Here is a 20,588-nt window from a genome sequence, read left to right on the forward strand (position 1 = left end):
TGAAACACGACTCATTGCTGTCTGTATTTCTGCTGGACAGGTCATCTTTCATTTTGATAATAAATTTTTTTGGTTTATGTTTCCATGAAGCATGTATCAAGAGCACATGAAGCTGCCTAATATAGCTAATAACATTACTTAGCATAAAGTTACAATATTATACACTTAGCCATTAGTCGAGATGATAAATACTCAATATGCTTAGCTTATTATTGGTATTGTTTGCTTCTTATTGACTAGTTGTGTCAATTAAGTTTGACTAGTTGAGATTGCTTCTTATCAATCAATCAACTTTATTTATATCACGCTTTTACAATGCCGATTGTTTTAAAGCAGCTTCAGAGTGTCAAACAGGACAATATTGCAACAAAATTAGATTTGGCTGTACAGTCGTTCTGGAGAAAACAGTGATGTTATCAGCTTATTTTAATTTATCATAGAGCGACAATGTTGGCAGATCAATATTATAGTTTATAGAATTAAATAAGACCTAATTAATTTTATTTGTATATTTAGTTGAATAACTTATCATAATTCATAATTATGATCATCATTTTAGTGTCCCCAACTGAGCAAGCCAAGCCAAAGGCGACAGTGGCAAGGAACCAAAACTCCATCAGGGCATGATGGAGAAAAATAAACCTTGGAGAAACCAGACTCAGTCGGGGTGCCAGTTCTCCTCTGGCCTATTAACACACAGTTTATGATTATTATTCTGGCAGCCTTACAGGTCAGAAATCATATTAGATCGGAATATTTGTAAGTCTCTTAGTATAAGTGTGCTTGTCAGTAACAGAAGTGGAGCAAAATAACGGCCCTCATCTCTCGGTGGAGTAAGTGAAACAGATTGTCACAGTTGTAATGGCCGTCTGACTCTCGCTGCTCTCTCGCGGGCCTGAGAACACGGAGGTGGATTAGGCTGCAGGTTTGGATGCGCTCCCTGTCTCCTCCTGTGCCGCCCTCATCCCATTGGCTGTTCCTGCTCTCCTCATACTGTCCGGCCAACTCGCTCCCACTAAGTCCATCTGCAGACAGGCCTGTGTCTGTACCAACACTCCCTTTCTATTTCCTCTCGACGCTGTGACGGAGGTAGCGCTCCTCTTGGCTGAAGGAGCATCGGCTCGTGTTTATGTAATACTCACGTTACGTTGAGCTCGAGGCGGCTTTTACGAAGAGCTCGAGTCGACTCTATGGCAGAAGGAGCACGAATGAGATCTCTTTACTTTTGGACGGTAAAGAGATTAATGGAGAATTTTAGGTCTTCTCTGATGTTTCTCCTGGGGGAAAAAAAATTAAATCTCATGTTACTCCTCCAGAGATCTCAACAATGTGCTGCTCAGATTTGACAAAGTCTGCAATCAAAAATCGAATATTTCTCATCAATTAATGCAAAGATCAAATAATCTGAGCTGCTATCCACTACACGCTCACTTTATTTTTCACACAACTAATACTTAAAATAAAGTTAATACTTTTATTACACATTTCTGAGAACTGACACTCACAGATACTCACACACACACACTCACTCTCTCTCTCTCTCTCTCTCACACACACACTCACAGACACGCACTCTCTCTCTCTCTCTGTCTGTCTGTCTCACACACAAACTCAAAGATACACACACACACAATCCCTCTCTCACACACACTCAGATACACACACACTCTCTCTCTCTGTCTCTCTCTCACACACTCATAGATACACTCACAGACACACTCTCACAGACGCACAAACACACTCACTCACTCTGTGTCTCTCTCTCACACAAACACTTACAGATACACACACACTTTCTCTCTCTGTTTATCACACACAGATACACTCACACGCACATACTTTCTCTCTCACACGCACACACACACACACACACACAAAATCTCTCTCTCTCTCTCTCTCACACACACACAATCACTCTCTCTCTCTCAAACACACACACACACGCTCGCTTACTCTTACTTACACCCACCCACGCACACATACACTCTCTCTCTCTCTCTCTCGCACACACTCACGTAAGTCTCACGGGTTAGACATGAGGGTGAGTAATTAATGACAGAATTTGGTAACACTTTATTTCACAGTTCCCTTGTTACTACATGTACTTACTATAGTAATAACAGTAAATTATGCATTATTACATGCAACTAACCCTCAAACAAACCCTAATCCTACCATAACCCTATAGTAAGTACATGTACTTAATATTACTCAGTACTTAAATATATAATTACACTGTAACAATAACACCTTAAAAGAAATTAAGGTGTAACCAGAATTATAATTTATGGGTGAATTAATCCCTTAATAAAACTGAGCACTCCACTGTGTGTCCTGAACACTGAATGAGCAAACTCTGGGCAAAAGCATGACTTATCTGATCTGATTGGCTTCTGACATGAGAAAACATTTAACTGGAGCTCTGTTTATACACTCATCTTCTGCGGAGAGAAACGAGAGGGCTTGTTGTTTGTGCGAGTGTGGATGTCTCTCAGCGTGACGCTAGCGTTAGCGTTTCCTCGAAGGTGAGCGCTCACACTGCGCCACACCTGCTCCTGTGTCTGCTCCTCAGTTACGCTTCACAGACACGACAGTCAGAACGACTACATCCATCTGCGCTCCTTTCACGCTGTCCTATACATGCAGTAGAGCACAATCAATCAATCAATCAATCAATCAATCAATCAATCAATCAATCAATCAACCAATCAATTTCAAATCACTCTTTATATAGTGCTTTTACAATGCCAGTGTTAAACAGGACAAATTTTGCAACAAAATTTGATATGGCTGTACAGTCGCTCTGGAGAAAACAGTGATGTTATCAGCTTTTCATTTAATTGACAATGTTGGCAGATCAATATTATAGTTTATAGAATTAAATAAGACCTAATTAATTTATTTTATTTGTATATTACTTCCATATGTAAAGCGTGTGTGTCTAGAAAAGCGCTATATAAATGTAACAAATTCTTATAATTATTTAGTTGAATAACTTTGATCATAATTTTAGTGTCCCTAACTGAGCAAGCCAAGCCAAAAACAGTGGCAAAAGAAACCAAAACTCCATCAGGGCATGATGGAGAAAAATAAACCTTGGAGAAACCAGACTCAGTCGGGGTGCCAGTTCTCCTCTGGCCTATTAACACGCAGTTTATGATTATTATTCTGGCAGCCTTACAGGTCAGAAATCATATTAGATCGAAATATTCTACATTTCTGGGTATCATGCAAGAGACGAGTTCATTTAGGATGGCGCGTCGAGTACACAAGAGTATGAATACATGAAAGATCGCAGTCGTCGCGCCGGAGACAGGTTTATTGAGGATGACGTGCCGGTGAGGCAAATTCAGATGAGACACCAATTGACACGGTCTCAGCAGACACTTCAGGATGCGTTGGTCATGTCCAGACGCAGGTCCACCGTATACGGTGAATACAACACATAACTCGGCACATAGTAAAAAACAGACACACACTAGAAGCTCTCGTCCCGAACGGAGTGAGCTGCCTATACTGAGAAAAAACAGATTAAACCAGTCTACATCGGATTGCAGGAAATACACTGCAAAGTTGTAAATAAAACGAAGATTACTGGAGTACATTATAGAAGAAAATGGTATCTTAGTCTAATGTGTCTGTTTAATTCAATTTTATTTAGCAGTTTCTAAGTGGAAATAGTTTCAAAGCACATCCATTTCTTTCAGTGTATGTTGCCAAACTACTGTCACAATACTCGAATAAACATAAATATAGACAGCGCACATAAAAATAGACTATGGTAGTGAGCGATTTACGTATATTTAAAATACTATACAGTCCCTGACAAAAGTCTTGTCGTTTATCTATTTTCTAGAAATACCTGATATTAACCTGACTTTTAATTAATTCATTGGTGTTAGAAATAGCTCATATGAAAAGCTAAAACCCTCCCAAATGATGTTTAATGCACTGAAATAAATAATTTTCACAGAAAAAATATTTATCATTTAATCAAGGCAGAAAGGTCAAATTTTGGCAAGACAAAAGTTTTGTCGCCTATACAGAAATTGAACAAATTTACTGCAAATACAAAAATATGTCAGCAAATTAAGTTGTGGTGCTGTGAGATCCAAATTTAATATCTTGTATGACTTCCATGAGCTTGAAGGACTGCATCCATGCGGTTTGGCAAGGATTCATACAATTTATTGATGAAGTCATCAGGAATAGCTAAGAAAGCAGTCTTGCATGCCTCCCAGAGTTCATCAATATTCTTTGGTTTCGTCTTCCATGCGTCCTCTTTCATCCTACCCCACATATGCTCAATGATGTTCATGTCTGGTGACTGGGCTGGCCAATCCTGGAACATCTTGATCTTCTTCGCCTTGAGGAACTTTGATGTGGAGATGGAAGTATGCGATGGAGCACCGTCCTGCTGCAGAATTTGGCCTCTTTTATGGTTGGGAATAAGAGGTAGCTAAGATTTCTTGGTATTTTAGACTATTGATGTTGCCTTCCACCCTGCAGATCTCTCGCACACCCCCATACTGGATGTAACCCCAGACCATGATTTTTCCGCCACCAAACTTCACTGTTTTCTGGGTGAATCTCGGATCCATTCTGGCTCCAGTAGGTCTCCTGCAATATTTGCGGCGACTGTGGTGTAATTCAACAGAAGATTAATCTGAAAAATCCACCTTCTGCCACTTTTCCTGCGTCCATCCTTTTAGCAGGCTGTGGGCCTTGGCAAATGCCACACGGTTTTTCAATTGTCTTTTGTTTAGTGCTGGCTTCTGGGCACTGATTCGACCATGGAGGCCATTTCGAGACAGAATCTGACAAACTGTTCTGGTTGACACAGGGACTTCAGGTGACCAGGTCTCGTGGAGCTCTGCTGCAGTGGAAAATGGGCTGGCCTTGGATTTTCGAGCCAACAAACGGTCCTCTCGAGCAGTTGTCTTGCGAGGTCTGCCTGACCTGGGCTTGTCAAAAACGTCTCCAGTCTCTTCAAATCTTTTTTTTATCCTCTGTACTTGACGCTGAGACACATTGAAGGTGTCTGCCACATCAGCAGTGGATCTGGTCTTCATCCTCTTGATAATCAAAACTTTAGTCTCAGGGTGAATCTTAGGCATGTTTGCAGAGGTCTAGTTGCAGTTGATGTGAAGGTCTAGCGTACTGGGATTCTTTTTATACACACTTGAGACCTAATTGATCCATTATTAGTCACAGGAGAAGCTCATATGACAAGGTGACAACACTTATGTCTTTGCAAAAATTGACTCAATGGGCTTTACCAAGCTGTGAATATTAGAATACTTTTTGAAAGTTTAGTTTTTCACTGAAACATTATCACAAAAGCTGGTGGGATTAAAATGAGCCATTTCTTGTAAAAAAATCTTGATTAGAAATATATTTCAGCGGCACTTTAGGTCAATTTGTACACAAGCGACAAGACTTTTGTCAGGGACTGTACTATAATATTCTTCAGTTTCTCCAACTTTTCGGATTCTTTGTGAAGCTAATTCTGTAATGTGATATTCCCTTTGGATCAGACTTTGCATGCCAAAAGATGATGAAGACAAAAAAATGGTGCTATATGGCACTAAAAGTGGTTCTTGGCTTGTAATCATAGGGGAACCACTTTTTGTGCTATATAGCACCATATCTTTAAAGGGGCTCTACAGTACCTTTGTCAAATGGGCTATGTAGAACCCATAAGAGGTGCCGTATCGCATTTTATTTCTTATTCAAAAATGGTGCTAAACAGCACCAACAGTAATCCTTTGGCTCATAAAGAACCTTAAATGTGGCTTTAAAGGTTCTTTGTACAGCAGTGGTGCTATATAGCACCTTAACCAACCCAAAGAACCACTGAAGAACCGCTGAAGAACCAAGATTTGGTGCTATACAGCAGTTAAAGTGGTTCCTCTATGATTACAAGCCAAACCACTTTTAGTATTATATAGCACCCCTTTTTTTTCCCGGCAGCTCGCTATGTTTTGGGACAGCCCTTTTCTTTATAGTCCTTCCTTTCATATTATAGGTAACATAACAAAGAGTCACTCAATTATGAAATCAAGTAGTTATGACTAAAATAACTTCTGGATACTTGCATCATAGTTTTGTTTTTAAGCGACACATTTCAACATTGCAATGCCAAAGCCTGCTCTTCTTCCCAATCTGCATCCGTACACAGCCACGTAAAAGACAGACAAAGGTTTGGGGTTACTGTTTTTGAAAGAAGTCTCTTCTGCTCCTCATTTATTTGATCAAAAATACAGTGCAAATAGTGAAATATTATTACAATTTCAAATCAGTGTTTTCTTTGTCAATATATTATAAAATGTAATTTATTCCTGTGATCAAAGCTGAATTTTCCGCATCATTACTCCAGTCTTCAGTGTCGCATGATCCTTCACAAATCATTTTAATGTGATGATTTGATGCTTAAGAAACATTTCAGTAACTGTTAAGTTCAGTAACAGTTAAGTAACATTCACTATTAACTGTGCCTTTTGCCTCAATAAACTCATAACTTATTGCTTATTAATAGTTTAGTTTAGGTATTGGCTGGATTAAGGGATGTAGAATATGGTCATGTATTAATATGTGCTTTATAAGTACTAATAAACAGCCAATATCCTATTATGCATGATAATAAGCAAATAGTTAATAGTGAGAATTGAAACTTAAAATAAAGTAATATGGAAAGTTAAAAACAACAGCATTTATCTGAATGTTTTGTAACATTATAAATGTGTTTACGTCACTTAAATGCATGCTTGGTGAATAAAATAGTTTAAATAAAAGTTGCCAGTAGTGTTGTCAAAAGTACAGACCACGATACCAAATCGGTACTGTAATGTAAAAAAACGTGACGCTTTGAGTACTGTTGAGCTGAATCGTAAACACCTCTGACTGGCCATTGTGCTCATTCACTGATCAAATAAGTCTGTGATTGGCTACAACGATCAGCGCTTCACAAACATACTGGAAATATACATCAATGACACTTTTCACAGAGCGCTTACACAGATAGACACACAGCGTTTGAATGCAGGCGTCTATCAGCCTAGCGACCCGAAGGTTGACCCCTGCTTGTGCTTTCAAAACACTTGGAAACCCCTGCCATGCGTTGATCATTTTAGCCAATCACAGGCACATTCGATGAGCATGTGAGCACAATGGCCAGTCAGAGGTGTTTACCATTACAGCTCACCACGTCACATTTTTTAAATTTCAGTACCTATTTGGTATCGCGGTCGGTACTTTTGACAACACTAGTTGCCAGTCACTGCCAAATATCTAAACATGCAAGATATCAATAGAAATACAGAGCTTCATCTTTTAAACAAAACAAAAAAAATGTTTATTCTAGCTTCATGCATTCTTTTTTTTATTAAAGGTGCAGTGTGTAGCATTTATGAGGATCTACTGACAGAAATGCAATTTAATATACATAACTATGTTTTCAGTGGAGTTTAAAGACCTTACATAATGAGCTGTTATGTTTTTATTACCTTAGAGCCATTTCTATCACACACCTTGTGCCTCCTTACAGTAAAGACGTAATTTTGTGCCATCGTCATTTCTACAGTAGCCCTAAATGGACAAACGTCACTAAAGAGCGTAGCTACTCTCTGCTGTCTCAGATGACGACATTTTTGTCCTGTGTTGGTCACAATAGCTTCTGTATGTGCTTCGAAAGGTGGGCATGAGCGGTTGCAATTCACAACCTCACCCCTAGATGCCGCTAAAAATCACACTCTGGACCTTTAACACTTGAATTAAGTTTCATAAAAAAGCAACATTTTGAATAAAAAGCTGAGAAAATCATTTTTTTTTTTTTTTTTTTGTGAACCACTACAATGTGCATAAGTAATGCTTTTATCGCTGGTTTCAGCTGCTTCTTCGCCTGTGTTTTGATCAGAAGATTCTGTACTTGTTTAGTAGATGTGTGATACCGCCCCCTACTGTATAATAGTGAAAACATGGAAAGGCTTGGGGGGGAAAGAGTTAATAAAAATAAAACTATTGTAATTCACCCCGAAAAAAAAATTCTGTCATTATTTACTCACCCTCATGTCATTCCAAACCGGCGTGACCGTCTATCTTCTGCAGAACACAAAAGAAGAGTTTAGTTTGTTTGTAAAGAATATTTAAGATCCAAGTTTATTGAGATTAAGTGAAATAAATCAGTGTGATTGTATGTGTTCTGCAAAGCCAAAGTGCTTTACACAAAGAAGAGAGGAAAATACGAGTCAGAAATAGGCCTACATAAAAGTTACAAAAGTTTAAAAGCACAGGACAAAAGATACATTTGTTGAGAGCTTTGTAAACAAATAACAGTCCAGAGAGTGTAACATTGGTGTGATATGATCTTGAAGATGAGAGACGGAAGAGAGGATGTTCACCTGGATATTCTCACATTCTGCCTAACATTTGTATTTTTAGTGCACTATTCCTGTAAATATCCAAACACAGCATAAACATCACAGTCAATCTGTTCATTAGTTTACTGATTCAGCTTCTGATGGTACAGGAACCACCATATCTATCGCAGTTAAAGTCACTGTGAATGAATGCTTTAGTTCTCTTTTTCACATTTAAAATTCATGCAGTGTCCATGAGGAAGATAAAATATTTGTTCGGAAATTGTCAATTCACACTCTTCTACATTTTTTATTATGCCTCAGCTGTCAAATGCAGGTTTCTATAAACCAAGATAAAACATTGAAAAATAAATAGAAGGTAAAACGTGCTGGATGTTGAAAAGGTGCAGATAAAAAAATACTTTTTAAAAACAGGTTTATAGCAAACACCACAATTAACCCTATAAAACCCACAGTATTGTATTTCATGTGTCGCACACAATCTAGGGTCCAACTTTATATTAGGTGGCCTTAACTACTTACATAAAAAAAATGAAAACTAGGTACTTAGTGTTCATATTGTATTGCAAAACACTTTTGCTGATATTGAGGTGGGATACAGGTAAAGTTAGAGACAGGTGTGGTGGTGTGGGTCAGTTTAAGGGTAAAGTTAGGGTCAGGTGTGGTGGTGTGGGTCAGTTTAAGGGTAAAGTTAGGGACAGGTGTGGTGGTGTGGGTCAGTTTAAGGGTAAAGTTAGGGTCAGGTGTGGTGGTGTGGGTCAGTTTAAGGGTAGAGTTAGGGTCAGGTGTGGTGGTGTGGGTCAGTTTAAGGGTAGAGTTAGAGACAAGTGTGGTGGGGTGGGTCAGTTTAAGGGTAAAGTTAGGGTCAGGTGTGGTGGTGTGGGTCAGTTTAAGGGTAGAGTTAGGGACAGGTGTGGTGGTGTGGGTCAGTTTAAGGGTAAAGTTAGGGTCAGGTGTGGTGGTGTGGGTCAGTTTAAGGGTAAAGTTAGGGTCAGGTGTGGTGTTGTGGGTCAGTTTAAGGGTAGAGTTAGGGACAGGTGTGGTGGTGTGGGTCAGTTTAAGGGTAGAGTTAGAGACAAGTGTGGTGGGGTGGGTCAGTGTAAGGGTAGAGTTAGGGTCAGGTGCGGTGGTGTGGGTCAGTTTAAGGGTAAAGTTAGGGACAGGTGTGGTGGTGTGGGTCAGTTTAAGGGTAGAGTTAGAGACAAGTGTGGTGGGGTGGGTCAGTGTAAGGGTAGAGTTAGGGTCAGGTGTGGTGGTGTGGGTCAGTTTAAGGGTAAAGTTAGGGACAGGTGTGGTGGTGTGGGTCAGTTTAAGGGTAGAGTTAGGGACAGGTGTGGTGGTGTGGGTCAGTTTAAGGGTAAAGTTAGGGTCAGGTGTGGTGGTGTGGGTCAGTTTAAGGGTAGAGTTAGGGACAGGTGTGGTGGTGTGGGTCAGTTTAAGGGTAGAGTTAGGGACAGGTGCGGTGGTGTGGGTCAGTTTAAGGGTAGAGTTAGGGTCAGGTGCGGTGGTGTGGGTCAGTTTAAGGATAGAGTTAGAGACAGGTGTGGTGGTGTGGGTCAGTTTAAGGGTAAAGTTAGGGACAGGTGTGGTGGTGTGGGTCAGTTTAAGGGTAGAGTTAGGGACAGGTGTGGTGGTGTGGGTCAGTTTAAGGGTAGAGTTAGGGACAGGTGCGGTGGTGTGGGTCAGTTTAAGGGTAGAGTTAGGGACAGGTGTGGTGGTGTGGGTCAGTGTAAGGGTAGAGTTAGGGTCAGGTGTGGTGGTGTGGGTCAGTTTAAGGGTAGAGTTAGGGACAGGTGTGGTGGTGTGGGTCAGTGTAAGGGTAGAGTTAGAGACAGGTGTGGTGGTGTGGGTCAGTTTAAGGGTAGAGTTAGGGACAGGTGTGGTGGTGTGGGTCAGTTTAAGGGTAGGGTTAGGGACAGGTGTGGTGGTGTGGGTCAGTTTAAGGGTAAAGTTAGGGTCAGGTGTGGTGGTGTGGGTCAGTTTAAGGGTAGAGTTAGGGTCAGGTGTGGTGGTGTGGGTCAGTTTAAGGGTAGAGTTAGGGTCAGGTGTGGTGGTGTGGGTCAGTTTAAGGGTAGAGTTAGAGACAAGTGTGGTGGGGTGGGTCAGTTTAAGGGTAAAGTTAGGGTCAGGTGTGGTGGTGTGGGTCAGTTTAAGGGTAGAGTTAGGGACAGGTGTGGTGGTGTGGGTCAGTTTAAGGGTAAAGTTAGGGTCAGGTGTGGTGGTGTGGGTCAGTTTAAGGGTAGAGTTAGGGACAGGTGTGGTGGTGTGGGTCAGTTTAAGGGTAGAGTTAGAGACAGGTGTGGTGGGGTGGGTCAGTGTAAGGGTAGAGTTAGGGTCAGGTGTGGTGGTGTGGGTCAGTTTAAGGGTAAAGTTAGGGACAGGTGTGGTGGTGTGGGTCAGTTTAAGGGTAGAGTTAGAGACAAGTGTGGTGGGGTGGGTCAGTGTAAGGGTAGAGTTAGGGTCAGGTGTGGTGGTGTGGGTCAGTTTAAGGGTAAAGTTAGGGACAGGTGTGGTGGTGTGGGTCAGTTTAAGGGTAGAGTTAGGGACAGGTGTGGTGGTGTGGGTCAGTTTAAGGGTAAAGTTAGGGTCAGGTGTGGTGGTGTGGGTCAGTTTAAGGGTAGAGTTAGGGACAGGTGTGGTGGTGTGGGTCAGTGTAAGGGTAGAGTTAGGGTCAGGTGTGGTGGTGTGGGTCAGTTTAAGGGTAGAGTTAGGGACAGGTGTGGTGGTGTGGGTCAGTGTAAGGGTAGAGTTAGAGACAGGTGTGGTGGTGTGGGTCAGTTTAAGGGTAAAGTTAGGGACAGGAGTGGTGGTGTGGGTCAGTTTAAGGGTAGAGTTAGGGTCAGGTGTGGTGGTGTGGGTCAGTGTAAGGGTAAAGTTAGGGACAGGTGTGGTGGTGTGGGTCAGTTTAAGGGTAAAGTTAGGGTCAGGTGTGGTGGTGTGGGTCAGTTTAAGGGTAAAGTTAGGGTCAGGTGTGGTGGTGTGGTGGTGTGGGTCAGTTTAAGGGTAGAGTTAGAGACAGGTGTGGTGGTGTGGGTCAGTTTAAGGGTAAAGTTAGGGTCAGGTGTGGTGGTGTGGGTCAGTTTAAGGGTAGGGTTAGGGACAGGTGTGGTGGTGTGGGTCAGTTTAAGGGTAGGGTTAGGGACAGGTGTGGTGGTGTGGGTCAGTTTAAGGGTAGAGTTAGGGTCAGGTGTGGTGGTGTGGCTCAGTTTAAGGGTAGGGTTAGGGTCAGGTGTGGTGGTGTGGGTCAGTTTAAGGGTAAAGTTAGAGACAGGTGTGGTGGTGTGGGTCAGTTTAAGGGTAACGTTAGGGACAGGTGTGGTGGTGTGGGTCAGTTTAAGGGTAGAGTTAGGGACAGGTGTGGTGGTGTGGGTCAGTTTAAGGGTAGGGTTAGGGTCTGGTGTGGTGGTGTGGGTCAGTTTAAGGGTAAAGTTAGAGACAGGTGTGGTGGTGTGGGTCAGTTTAAGGGTAAAGTTAGGGTCAGGTGTGGTGGTGTGGGTCAGTTTAAGGGTAGAGTTAGGGTCAGGTGTGGCGGTGTGGGTCAGTGTAAGGGTAGGGTTAGGGTCAGGTGTGGTGGTGTGGGTCAGTTTAAGGGTAGAGTTAGAGACAGGTGTGGTGGTGTGGGTCAGTTTAAGGGTAGAGTTAGGGTCAGGTGTGGTGGTGTGGGTCAGTTTAAGGGTAGAGTTAGGGTCAGGTGTGGTGGAGTGGGTCAGTTTAAGGGTAGAGTTAGAGACAGGTGTGGTGGTGTGGGTCAGTTTAAGGGTAAAGTTAGGGTCAGGTGTGGTGGTGTGGGTCAGTTTAAGGGTAAAGTTAGGGTCAGGTGTGGTGGTGTGGGTCAGTTTAAGGGTAGGTTTAGGGACAGGTGTGGTGGTGTGGGTCAGTTTAAGGGTAGAGTTAGGGACAGGTGTGGTGGTGTGGGTCAGTTTAAGGGTAAAGTTAGGGACAGGTGTGGTGGTGTGGGTCAGTTTAAGGGTAGAGTTAGGGTCAGGTGTGGTGGTGTGGGTCAGTTTAAGGGTAAAGTTAGGGTCAGGTGTGGTGGTGTGGGTCAGTTTAAGGGTAGAGTTAGGGTCAGGTGTGGTGGTGTGGGTCAGTTTAAGGGTAAAGTTAGGGTCAGGTGTGGTGGTGTGGGTCAGTTTAAGGGTAGGGTTAGGGACAGTTGTGGTGGTGTGGGTCAGTTTAAGGGTAGAGTTAGGGTCAGGTGTGGTGGTGTGGGTCAGTTTAAGGGTAGAGTTAGGGACAGGTGTGGTGGTGTGGGTCAGTTTAAGGGTAGAGTTAGGGACAGTTGTGGTGGTGTGGGTCAGTTTAAGGGTAAAGTTAGGGTCAGGTGCGGTCAACATTGTATTATCGAAGCTTGTTTCCGTCACAGAATTCATTTCAGAATTGTGAGATATAAACTTGTAATTGCGAAAAATAAAGCAAGAAATGTGAGATATAAACTCACGGTTGTACTTTATTTAACATTTCGTGCACTTATGTGTACTTACCAAAGGAAGTACTGGGTAATATGAGGTAACTACATGGCTATGTTTAGGAGTAGGTTCATGGTTAGTACCTTGTTATTACTCAGTTATTGCACTTACATAGTATACAGGACTGTAAAATTAAGTGCCACCATACTCGCCTATGGTGAGTTATAAAGTTAAGTTCTGAGAAAAAAAGTCAGAGTTGAGAGATAAAGTCACAATTACATTTAAAAAAAATTTAATCAATGGCGAAAACAAGCTTCCATAATGCATTGCACTGCATTACAAGTTTTAAAACTACAAAGCTTTGATCATAAAACTAAGCATTTAAATATCATCATAGACATATTAGTGGAGATATAGGCAAGGCAAGTTTATTTTTTTATATTTGATTATTATTGGAGATATAGATATTTAAATGCATTTTATGTAAGTAGTCACAATAATGTTACAAAGATAGATTGATTTACATTACGATCAGAATTTCATCTCACTTTTTGACCATATAAACAAGTATTTGCACCAAATTGCATATTTTGGGCCTCTGAATAAAATGAAGGTCATCCTTGAGTATGAGGATATCAGGTTTATGTCAGGCTTTACAGGGTTAATATTCCTTCATTTTCTCCTCTGGATGTTCAGGTAATGGCATGTTTACTGAGAGTCTCATGTCTTATAGCTTGTGTGTGTGTGTGTGTGTGTGTGTGTGTGTGTGTGTGTGTGTGTGTGTGTGTGTGTGTGTGTGTGTGTGTGTGTGTGTGTGTGTGTGTGTGTGTGTGTGTGTGTGTGTGTGTGTGTGTGTGTCAGGGCGAGCTGCTGAGCCCGTGTCGTTGCAGCGGGTCCGTTCGCAGCACTCATCAGCCGTGTCTCATCAAGTGGATCAGTGAAAGAGGCTCGTGGACCTGTGAACTCTGTTACTACAAGTATCAGGTGATCGCCATCAGCACCAAGAACCCGCTGCAGGTACAACACTCCACAAAACCATTACAGGACTAAAAACACTGATTCTTTACCAAATTAGGCCTGCATTTAATTAAGGATGAGGATATTAAAAAATATAAAATAATTTTACTTTTGAGGCAGATCCCCCTCCAATAATGTTCAAAAGTTTGGGGTCGATTTTTGTAAGAAGTCTGTTCTGCTCACCAATGCTGCATTTATTTGATCAAAAATAAAGTATATTTTTGTAATTTCAAATAACTGTTTTCTATGTGAATATATTGTAAAGTGTAATATTTTGTTTCAGGATTCTTTGATGAATAGAAACTTCAAAAGCATTTATCTGCAATAGAAAACTTTTGTTACATTAAAAATGCATTTGCTGTCACATTTGATCAATTGCATGTGTCCTTGCTGAAATACATAAATAAATTAATAAATAAAACCCCCAAACATTTGAACAGTACTACACTAAACATAATACTACACAAAACAATACTGTATTTGGTCGTACTGTATATTTTTAAAATAAAGTGCATTTATTAACAACATTACAAACAACTCTCAGAAAAAAAGGTACCAAAGCTGTCACTGGGGCGGTACCTTTTCAAAAGGTACACATTTATTCCTTTCAGGTACTAATATGTACACTTTAGGTATTAATATATGTTCACTTTAGGTATTAATATATGTACACTTTAGGTATTAATATATGTACACTTTAGGTATTAATATATGTACACTTTAGGTATTAATATATGTTCACTTTAGGTATTAATATATGTACACTTTAGGTATTAATATGTACACTTTAGGTATTAATATATGTACACTTTAGGTATTAATATATGTACACTTTAGGTATTAATATATGTACACTTTAGGTATTAATATATGTACACTTTAGGTATTAATATGTACACTTTAGGTATTAATATATGTACACTTTAGGTATTAATATATGTACACTTTAGGTATTAATATATGTACACTTTAGGTATTAATATGTACACTTTAGGTACTAATATATGTACACTTCAGGTATTAATATATGTACACTTTAGGTATTAATATATGTACACTTTAGGTATTAATATATGTACACTTCAGGTATTAATATATGTACACTTTAGGTATTAATGTATGTACACTTCAGGTATTAATATATGTACACTTCAGGTATTAATATATGTACACTTTAGGTATTAATATATGTACACTTCAGGTATTAATATATGTACACTTTAGGTATTAATATATGTACACTTTAGGTATTAATATATGTACACTTTAGGTACTAATATATGTACACTTCAGGTATTAATATATGTACACTTTAGGTATTAATATATGTACACTTTAGGTACTAATATATGTACACTTCAGGTATTAATATATGTACACTTTAGGTATTAATATATGTACACTTCAGGTATTAATATATGTACACTTTAGGTATTAATATATGTACACTTTAGGTATTAATATATGTACACTTTAGGTACTAATATATGTACACTTCAGGTATTAATATATGTACACTTTAGGTATTAATATGTACACTTCAGGTATTAATATATGTACACTTCAGGTATTAATATATGTACACTTTAGGTATTAATATATGTACACTTTAGGTACTAATATATGTACACTTCAGGTATTAATATATGTACACTTTAGGTATTAATATATGTACACTTTAGGTACTAATATATGTACACTTTAGGTATTAATATATGTACACTTTAGGTATTAATATATGTACACTTTAGGTACTAATATATGTACACTTTAGGTATTAATATATGTACACTTTAGGTATTAATATATGTACACTTTAGGTACTAATATATGTACACTTCAGGTATTAATATATGTACACTTTAGGTATTAATATATGTACACTTTAGGTACTAATATATGTACACTTCAGGTATTAATATATGTACACTTTAGGTATTAATATATGTACACTTCAGGTATTAATATATGTACACTTTAGGTATTAATATATGTACACTTTAGGTATTAATATATGTACACTTTAGGTACTAATATATGTACACTTCAGGTATTAATATATGTACACTTTAGGTATTAATATATGTACACTTCAGGTATTAATATATGTACACTTTAGGTATTAATATGTACACTTTAGGTATTAATATATGTACACTTTAGGTATTAATATATGTACACTTCAGGTATTAATATGTACACTTTAGGTACTAATATATGTACACTTCAGGTATTAATATATGTACACTTTAGGTATTAATATATGTACACTTTAGGTATTAATATATGTACACTTCAGGTATTAATATATGTACACTTTAGGTATTAATATATGTACACTTCAGGTATTAATATATGTACACTTTAGGTATTAATATATGTACACTTTAGGTATTAATATATGTACACTTCAGGTATTAATATATGTACACTTTAGGTATTAATATATGTACACTTTAGGTATTAATATATGTACACTTTAGGTATTAATATATGTACACTTCAGGTATTAATATATGTACACTTTAGGTATTAATATGTACACTTTAGGTATTAATATATGTACACTTTAGGTATTAATATATGTACACTTTAGGTATTAATATATGTACACTTCAGGTATTAATATATGTACACTTTAGGTATTAATATGTACACTTTAGGTATTAATATATGTACACTTTAGGTATTAATATATGTACACTTTAGGTATTAATATATGTACACTTTAGGTATTAATATATGTACACTTTAGGTATTAATATGTACACTTTAGGTATTAATATATGAACACTTTAGGTATTAATATATGTACACTTCAGGTATTAATATATGTACACTTTAGGTATTAATATGAACACTTTAGGTATTAATACGTACACTTTAGGTATTAATATGTACACTTTAGGTATTAATATAGGTACACTTTAGGTATTAATATATGTACACTTTAGGTATTAATATGTACACTTTAGGTACTAATATATGTACACTTTAGGTATTAATATATGTACACTTTAGGTATTAATATATGTACACTTTAGGTATTAATATATGTACACTTTAGGTACTAATATATGTACACTTTAGGTATTAATATATGTACACTTTAGGTATTAATATATGTACACTTTAGGTATTAATATATGTACACTTTACATATGATTCCAATCAACTGATTCATTCTTAAAGACTCAATAATTATCCTCACAGTTAGTTTTAGTAAGTTTTGAACTGGTCTAATGTCACAAAATGATTCTTGATTTATTGAACCAGTTGATGATGCATAGTTACAGAAACACATTTGGAGTTTTATTCACTCAGAAAAAAAAGATGCAAAAGCTGTCACTAGGGCGGTACCTTTTCAAAAGGTGCACTTTTGTACCTTAAGGGTGCAATTTGGTAACTTAAAGGTACATATTAGTACCTAAATTGTACATATTATTACCTAAAGTGTACATATAAATACCTAAAGTGTACATATTATTACCTAAAGTGTACATATTAATACCTAAAGTGTACATATATTAATTCCTAAAGTGTACATATTAATACCAATACCTAAAGTGTACATATCAATACCTAAAGTGTACATATCAATACCTAAAGTGTACATATCAATACCTAAAGTGTACATATCAATACCTGAAGTGTACATATCAATACCTAAAGTGTACATATCAATACCTAAAGTGTACATATCAATACCTGAAGTGTACATATCAATACCTAAAGTGTACATATTAGTACCTAAAGTGTACATATCAATATATTATTAATATGTACACTTCGGGTATTATCATGTACACTTTAGGTATTGATATGTACACTTTAAGGTATTAATATGTACACTTTAGGTATTGATATGTACACTTTAAGGTATTAATATGTACACTTTAGGTATTAATATGTACACTTCAGGTATTAATATGTACACTTTAGGTATTGATATGTACACTTTAGGTATTGATATGTACACTTCAGATATTAATATGTACACTTTAGGTATTAATATGTACACTTTAGGAATTAATATATGTACACTTTAGGTATTAATATGTACACTTTAGGTAATAATATGTACACTTTAGGTATTTATATGTACACTTTAGGTAGTAATATGTACAATTTAGGTACTAATATGTACCTTTAAGTTACCAAATTGCACCCTTAAGGTACAAAAGTGCACCTTTTGAAAAGGTACCGCCCTAGTGACAGCTTTTGCATCTTTTTTTTCTGAGTGAATAAAACTCCAAATGTGTTTCTGTAACTATGCATCATCAACTGGTTCAATAAATCAAGAATCATTTTGTGACATTAGACCAGTTCAAAACTTACTAAAACTAACTGTGAGGATAATTATTGAGTCTTTAAGAATGAATCAGTTGATTGGAATCATTTGTTTGCGAATCGGAGAATGTTTGAATCATTTAGTCCCGAATAAGAACTGGATCTTGACTCTCAATCCTAAATGATATGGTAGCACTGAAACACCCTGCTCTCTGTGTCTTTGTCTGTTAATGAAGTGGCAAGCGATCTCCCTCACCGTCATTGAGAAGGTCCAGATAGCGGCGGCCATCTTGGGTTCGCTCTTCCTCATCGCCAGCATCTCGTGGCTGGTGTGGTCGTCTCTCAGCCCTTCAGCCAAATGGCAACGGCAAGACCTGCTCTTTCAGATCTGTTATGGGATGTACGGCTTCATGGACGTCGTCTGTATCGGTATGTACGGTTCTGCTTGGGGTCAAAAATCAAGTTAGGGTCATCTTATTTTGGTTTATGATAAATTCAGACAGAATGAGTCATTTCTTTTTTCACTGGGGAGGAATGATTTTTGCATTCTGAAAGTTAAAGTTTTCTTAGTACAATAAATATATTTATATGAAAAGATGAAGGAGAATTTTAATACAAGCTCTTTAAATAAATCCACAGACAGTATGTGTTTTTAAAAGCAGAAAAACCTTGAACATACTGGGTCTGTGACGAACCCAACATACCTCATATCATCTTCTGTGCCTCACAATACACCAGTGACCATGAATCTAATGCAGCTGGATTCAAATCTAAAGAAAAACCCACATGTAGCAACATTTAAATATCATATCATTCATGAGTATACATTATTAACTGCTTCCATTTCAATGGTTGACTGACCGGAGTCTCAGTCCCAGTGAGTGCAGCAAATCCACATCCCACACATTTGATAGAATACTAAATGCATACGGTCACATATGAGCGTAAATAGAAATAGAAGTAAAAAAAGCTAAAGAAATCAACTGATGAATGATTCAGTGTGTCTTTGTGCAAACGGCATATAAAACACAAGGCAGCAGGATTGTTTTCCCATTTACCCTCAGTCATTAGAGCAGAATATGACATTTAAAGCAAACGTTCACTTAAAAATATGAATGTAGTCATCATTAACTCAACTCATATTTAGGTTATTTTTTCTTACTCAATTTAGCTACCACTGACCACTGCTGCTTCTGATTACTTTTATAGGGAAGAACTGCCTATACGAAGACTGCTGGTCTAGGACCAGTTTTCTTCGTAATAATTGCATATTGGCAAAGCAGATTGGCTGTGTTCGAAATCGCCCCATATAACCTTAAATAGGGCACAATTTGAGAAGATAGCCATTTGTAGTATTGTCTGAAACTATTGTGGACGTTACCAAGAGCACTCATTCAATCCCATAATGCACAGCAATAACTAATGTACAGCTTATGTACAATCAATGGCTTGAGAATACCCATAATGCACAGAGTCATGCGCTGAATGAATTCCTGCATCTCACCAGAGGATGGCGAATCATCCATCCATCCATTTTCTAAACCGCTGGTCCAATGTGGCTACAGCATAATATCATACAGATATAAAATCCTTTTTAATTGATTATTAAATTGTTTAATTAAGGCTTGTTCATAGTTTCCATGACAAAGTTAAATAATTTCATTTCTACTTGGAGCTGCCAGTTTGCTAAGTGTCAAATGATTATTAAACAGCAAGAACAAACTATGCAAAAGCAGCAGCCCTTCCTCATTTTCATTCACTCCTTGAAGTGGAATATATTAGTGGATTAATGAAGGGAATAGTGAATGAGGGTATAGGGGGCAATTTCGAACACAGCCTTAGTGTTTGTGCTCTTGAGAACATCTAAGGTTTCTAGTTACAACGTGTTTTGCAGCACTGAGCAATGTAGCCAATCACCGACATATATGTTGACAGCATGTAGAATGAGACAGGACGTTTCTGAATGGATAGAGGATGGATTTATGATGTGATGTGGAGTTAAAGGGAAAGGTCACCCAAAAATGAGAATGTGATGTTTATCTGCTGACCCCCAGGTTATCCAAGATATAGGTGTGTTTGTTTCTTCAGTAGAACACAAATTAAGATTTTTAACTCCAATCGTTGCTCGTATAATGCATGTCAATGGGGTGTATTTCTATGAGAGTAAAAAACACACAGACATACGAATCCATATTAAACCCTGTGGCTCGTGACGACACATTGATGTCTTAAGACACGAAACGATTGGTTTCTGCGAGACACCAAACAGTATTTGTTATTTTTTACCTCATATCAGACGAATCTCATCTAGTATTCACTAGTGTCATTACTTCCGTCGAAGAAAGTCAAAACACTGGAGCAAACAGAGATATATTTACGTAGATAACGTAAATATCTATGATCGCTCCGGTATTTTGACCTTATTCGGCGTAAGTATTGATCTTTAACTATCATGAATTAGCATATTCTGTCATGATAATCTCACCTCCTTTGTTGT

The 20,588-nt window shown here is 38.1% G+C and overlaps 1 protein-coding gene across 1 annotated transcript in view; it reads left to right on the forward strand.

Annotated features, from left to right (window-relative positions):
- marchf4b (membrane associated ring-CH-type finger 4b) overlaps positions 1 to 20,588 on the forward strand; it is a 51,216-nt gene that overhangs the window by 26,947 nt on the left and 3,681 nt on the right. The window contains exons 2-3 of the mRNA XM_067444618.1: positions 13,646 to 13,801; positions 18,328 to 18,520. Of these exons, the coding sequence (XP_067300719.1) occupies positions 13,646 to 13,801; positions 18,328 to 18,520 (349 nt within the window). The remainder of the gene's footprint in view (positions 1 to 13,645; positions 13,802 to 18,327; positions 18,521 to 20,588) is intronic.

The sequence above is a fragment of the Pseudorasbora parva genome, chromosome 5, assembly GCF_024679245.1.
Source record: "Pseudorasbora parva isolate DD20220531a chromosome 5, ASM2467924v1, whole genome shotgun sequence".
Lineage (NCBI taxonomy): Eukaryota > Metazoa > Chordata > Actinopteri > Cypriniformes > Gobionidae > Pseudorasbora > Pseudorasbora parva.